General features: G+C 38.5%; 1 protein-coding gene across 1 annotated transcript; it reads right to left on the bottom strand.

Moving 5' to 3' along the window:
- Positions 1-972: 972 nt before the first annotated feature.
- LOC128526922 (glutamine synthetase-like) lies at positions 973-4,609 on the bottom strand. The gene is made up of 7 exons (XM_053499145.1): positions 4,480-4,609; positions 3,340-3,527; positions 3,035-3,196; positions 2,757-2,903; positions 2,505-2,632; positions 2,055-2,254; positions 973-1,724 (listed from the first exon to the last, which is right to left on the bottom strand). Exons 2-7 carry the CDS (start codon positions 3,503-3,505, stop codon positions 1,409-1,411), a joined length of 1,119 nt encoding a protein of 372 aa, XP_053355120.1. The 5' UTR covers positions 3,506-3,527; positions 4,480-4,609; the 3' UTR covers positions 973-1,408.
- Between the last annotated feature and the right edge of the window lie 1,291 nt (positions 4,610-5,900).

Below are 5,900 nucleotides of genomic sequence, written 5' to 3' on the forward strand. Positions count from 1 at the left end.
CATTATACAGTATGTTTTTTTTTGTGTGTTTGAAAGTTTCGGTCACCAAAACAAACTCCTTGAGTGCAAATGTACTTTTCAATAAAGCTCTCTGATTCTTTTGTTATAGAATGGAATTGAATAGAATAAAAAGTTAGATGAATAATACTGTATAACCAAATCATGATTAATAATATGCAGTACATAGTGTTGTGACAGTCAAGCAGTCTCTGGTTGCAGAGGTCCTTGGAAACGATAAGAACACAAATACTGTATATCCTATTTTTTAATTAAATGAAACCTCATTATTACAACAAAAAGACTGAATTTATATTTTGCTGTGGAAAGTGAAAACTTTTGCAAATAATCAAATAACCATGTACTGGTACACTGAAATGGTCATCACACAATTTTTTTTTTTTTTAAATAAAGTAAATTAACCCATGCAATTGGCTTGATTAATTGAGCAAGTATTTTACCACTCCTTTTGTCTTAGGAAATTTACCTAATGGCAATCATGGAAGACATCAAGTTAAAATTAGTTAACTAGTAAAGATAAGAGGGCGGCACGGTGTAATGGTTAGCACTATTGCCTTGCACATCCAAGATCCCGGTTCAAATCCAGTCTCTGTGTGCATGTTCTCCCTGTGCTTGGTGGCTTTCCTCCGGGTATCCAGTTTCCTCCCACTGTCCAAAGATATGCAGGTTAGGCTGATTAAGGTAAATTTGGGAACGCCAGAGTGTGTGAATAAGTGTGTGTGCCCTGCAATGGCTTGGCACCCAGTCCAGGGTGTACCCTGCCTCGTGCCCCAAGTCCAGTGACCCTGAATACAGGATATAGAGGTATAAAAGATGAGTGACTGAGTAAGTATAAGAGTCTGGACGCCATTTTGCAGAGATAATTTAGCCTATTTTGGAACAAAAAAGTGAAAATATTTGTGTCTTGTCACAATCAACCCATGGTAATCATTAAACAAGAAAAAGGCACACAAATTTATCAGAAAATACTAAATTTTAATGCAATTGTAATAGAAAATGTTTTACCATCTGCAATCAACTTCCACATATGCATTGTGTTTGTTTCAGAGGTGGGGCTGTCACATTCCCAACCCAAGATTAAAATGTAACAGAAAATCTACATTTTAGTGGAATAGAAATATTCTACCCTCATTCTTCCATACTCACTAGGACAACCAGCATCCAAAATAAAGCCCATCAAAAGTATTGGCAGTGACATTAGTTCACGTAGTGAACTAAAGATTAAAACAAAAAACAGCTTATGACTTTCTTGACGATTTCCATCTAGACTCATCAGATTGACTTTTAAATTCATAAAAGATTCCAGTAAAACCACAGTATTAAAAGATATGACATTTCTATCCCTCAAACCACTTATTTAAAAAAGGCACATGGGATTTTTTTTTCCAGTTCATTTGTACTCTTTTGGTTCTTTCCCTTCCTCATTAAGTAGACATGTGCGAATGAGAGCCTCTGTCACAGCATATGGGTCGCAGTTAGCTGAGGGACGGCGATCCTCAAAATAACCTCGCTTGTCCTGGCCCACAGCTCGTGGGATTCTGATACTGGCCCCACGGTTAGCCACACCAGCTGAGAACTCGTTGATGTTTGAGGTCTCATGGTGGCCAGTAAGACGTCTGGCATTGTCAAGCCCCCCTTTTGGGTCATAGGCGCGAATGTGATAGTGATGCCTCTTGCTCAGCCGCTCAATAGCTTCCTCAATATACCTGCAAGCAGGAAAGCAAATAGTTTAAAACAATTAATTTGTGTTATAGATGACTAAAAGAAAAAAAAAAAAAAAAAAAAAGCCAACATAGCAGGACTTGCTTCATTAGATCAATTCCAGTACTTTTCCAGTGTCTGTGTAATATATACATTTCTTACATACACAATGCTGGCATCACGTTTGGTAAAGGTGACAAAATTAGAAACTTTTAATTGTGCCATGCCACATTAGATGTCTAATCATCTTAAAGCACCAGTGAGCTTTTTAACATTAAAATAGTTATGTTAAGTCCTATAGACTAACACCACAACTATTTTTTTGACCATCATACCTGAGGCCTCCCTCCTCTCTCATGTTCTTGGTGCTGAAGTTGGTATGGCAACCAGCACCATTCCAGTTGCCTGGAATGGGTTTGGGGTCAAAGGAGGCAACAACACCAAAGTCTTCACACACCCTGTGCAGGATGAAACGTGCTATCCACAGATGGTCACCCATGGTGATGCCCTCACAAGGTCCCACTTGAAATTCCCACTGATAAAATCAGAGATGTTTGGTGTAAGAATAAATTACACAGGGATCTTCGTAATTGCTTATTGTAATCGTAGTGTAAACATGTTTTATTTATTTGTTTTAGACTCTTTCAGCCAATAGATGTATATTAAACTTAAAACAAATAATAAAAAAAGAGAAGTTGGTGTGTGTTGCAAAGTTTAAAACGTTAGTGGTATGTGTGACCGAAACTCATCAAAACAGTCCTTTCCAAACCATTTTAAAAGCTTACCTGTGCAGGCATGACTTCTGCATTACTGCCACAAATCATAACTCCAGCATAAAGACACGCTCTGTAATGGGCCTCGACAATGTCTCTGCCATAAGCTTTATCTGCTCCCACACCACAGTAATAGGGACCTGTTTAAACACAATATCACAACATTCAACCTAGAATTACAACCATTCGATTATTTACCCTAACTGAGAAAGGGGAGAGGGGAGAAGTGAATTAAAAGCCATAGTGTACACTAAAGATCTTCACCTTGGGGTCCAGGGAAGCCGTTTGAGGGCCAGCCAAAAGGATGACCATCTATGGCAAGTAGTGTGTACTCCTGCTCCATTCCAAACCATGGATGCTGGTTCTCCACCATGCCCATGATCTTTTCACACATTTGACGATGGTTAGTTTCTTAAAAAAAAAAAAAAAAAAAAAGTCAATAGAAGTCAAAAAAGCATGTATTATCCACAAGTACTCCTTCATAAATGACCTCAGATTAAAAATGTTAGCAGAAAATCTGTATGAAATGTTAAAATTCATACCTGCAGTTTTCCGGTTGTACTTGAGGACCTCACAAAGAACCAGCTTGTTGGGGTCCTTCCGGAATGGGTCTCTAAACATGGCTTTTGGTATGAGGTACATGTCACTGTTTGAGCCTTCAGCCTGGCTTGTGCTGGAGCCATCAAAATTCCACTCTGGAAGTTCTGCAGAAACCAACAAAAACAGTCAAAATCACCGAACTTTAATGTAAACCATTTAACCCATATTTATGTCACAGTAAGATATATGCATGCAAATAGTGACTTGAAGTGAAAGTGCCACCATAAAGTCCAAAACTAAACAGTACCTTCAATGGTCTTGGGTTCTGAGTCCAGAGTCCTGGTCTTGCAGCGGAGGCCCTCTCCAGATCCATCAATCCAGATGTACATAGCCTGCACTTTGTCTCCTTGTGGCAGGTCCATGTACTGCTGCTTCACAGATTTAGTCAGCTTTGAACTGCAGGAAGTGTCCATTTTCACTGTGGCTATGAGAAACCTGGGGGGCGAACACAATTTCACACCGTGTTGTTAATTATGTACTGTATCAAACCCTGAAACAATAAAATAAAAAGTGCCTTCACCTGTTCTTATATCCTCAAGCTAATAAATATAGCGGGTATATTAAAATGCCATGCAAACATGTTGACGAGGTTTACGGTTATGGAAAATTTGTTTTCCCAAAAAGATCTCAAAATCAACAGGTGATCTTCAGAGTTTGGATATTAAGGCTATAGTACGGAGTACATTTAATCTTTATTCTAACAGACTCAGATTTAGGTGGAACAGTCACCCAGGGATTCGTTTCAGCTCCGTAAAAGTCGAACAGAAAAATAAAGAATGAAACGCGACAGTGTGTTAAACTAGACCTCCGTCCACACAAAGACACCGCCATGATGGAGGAGCTGGAGTACCTCCCGGAGCCGGACAAAGCGCTTACAGCACAACTTCAACATCCTGGAGGAGTACACCACACACGGTAATGTAATCATTTAATACGATTTAATAGCAACAGGATTCATTTTAAACCAAGTGGCTTTACCTTAAAACAATTAATCGAAAACTTTAATCAAAAGATGTACTGATTGTTTTTAACCGCAGTAGAAAGCAGATGATATTCTCAGAAAGCCACGTTTACGCAGTAACTCAATGTGTTTAAAGTCCCGAGCCGACTGACCTCCTCCCGAGAATGATGCAACAGAGACGACAAATTGCCAAGACATGGCTTTTAAACAATAAAATTTTTTTTTTTTTCGAAGAAACTCCACAACCACTAGTAACTTTACATTGTAACGCTCTCTAAACGTAACATTAAAGCACTATTCAAAAATCACAGCTGATTTATATAAGACGCACGTGCGGCTCTAAAGCGCACCAAAATATTATAGGAACGCAAAATTAATCTAAAAAAAGCAACACTTTACATTTAATAAGTACTAAAGCCTCGTTACCTTTCAACCGGAATAAATAATCAGTAGATAACACGGTGTGTATCCAGCTGCTTTTAAAAGGAAATACAAACTGTTTTTCTCTCATCCTCTGTACCGGCACCCTCAGTCTTACAGAGCTTTTAAAGCGCGAGATAGCAACTTTGTGATTGGACAGCAGAGAGACACGTGACCAAGCAGACGCGGTAAGGTGACGTTAATACAAAAACGAAAAAGTGACGGAATGGAATCGGAGCGATGTCATTGGTGCGCTTTTCCGCTTGGGAAGAATAGCGAGAGATGATTGGACAACCGGTTCAAGAGTGACGATTGGGCAATATGGAGCTTTATGGGGAGAAAGAAAATCTGTTGTTTTTGATACACGTATCGTTTATATTTTGGATTAGAACATAATGTTTTGTTAAACCACCTTAAATAATCGTGTGAAACACCCCCACAACCACCGAGAGAGAGAGAGAGAGAGAGAGAGAGAGAGCGAGCGGACTTGCTTGTCCATTAGTTCTTATTGGTCAACAGCGACTCTATGTGGCTAATCAAGGAAGCACAGCTCAACTCCACACACAGGCAACTTACAAATTAAGCTCACAGTATTGCCCTGAAGTCCTAAACCACCCCTCATTTCCAGTTTTTTTTTTTTTTTAATTTTTATAGACTTGATGAACAGTTCTCCAGGTTTACTGAAGGGCGTTTTGCATTTTCAGTGCAGTCCCTGTACCTGACCAGTTTTATAAAGCAGTGTTTTAGTTTGTTAAGCCACACAGTGATCTATAAATCACTGATAAACCGATTTTAAATAAAAACTCTTGTAACTTAAGGCATAAACCAGTGAGAATCAGGTGCAGAATATGACATGATCAGACCAGTGATTATTATACTGGTGATACTCAATGCTGTGTGGTTGGAAGAGATGAGAGGGGAAATGAGGTTGCTGCTAATGTTGTTACATAAACAAGCATTTTTTTTTATTTGTAAGGATATTTAGGCACTTTGCAGCCTGTCACAGTTTCTCATTTGTCATCTTGTCATCTTATTGGTGTTTGCTAGAGGTTGGCATCAACTGTGTTGCATTACTGCCCTCTTCTGGTCTTGACCTCCTTGATCATCCTTTCAGTTTAAATCACCTTTTCTTCTTTGATCACCCTTAATAAACCCATCAAATACTTTTTTCCTTCTCCTCTTTCTCCATTTTATTTTTTTATCTCACTCACTTAATCTCTATACCACTTATTCTGTACAGGGTTGCTCCTTGATTTTTAAAAATATATATAATGGCATTATTGTGATGCAATCATCTTGTAAAATATAGACTTAAATACATGTGATTTTGTAGTTACATTAAAATTAAACTAACTTTTTTTTCTAATGGAAAAAGCCAAGAGAGACCCTGACCAATCACAAACCCGTAGTGAATGTAATACATTAAA

Source organism: Clarias gariepinus, chromosome 6, assembly GCF_024256425.1.
Source record: "Clarias gariepinus isolate MV-2021 ecotype Netherlands chromosome 6, CGAR_prim_01v2, whole genome shotgun sequence".
Classification (NCBI taxonomy): Eukaryota; Metazoa; Chordata; class Actinopteri; order Siluriformes; family Clariidae; genus Clarias; species Clarias gariepinus.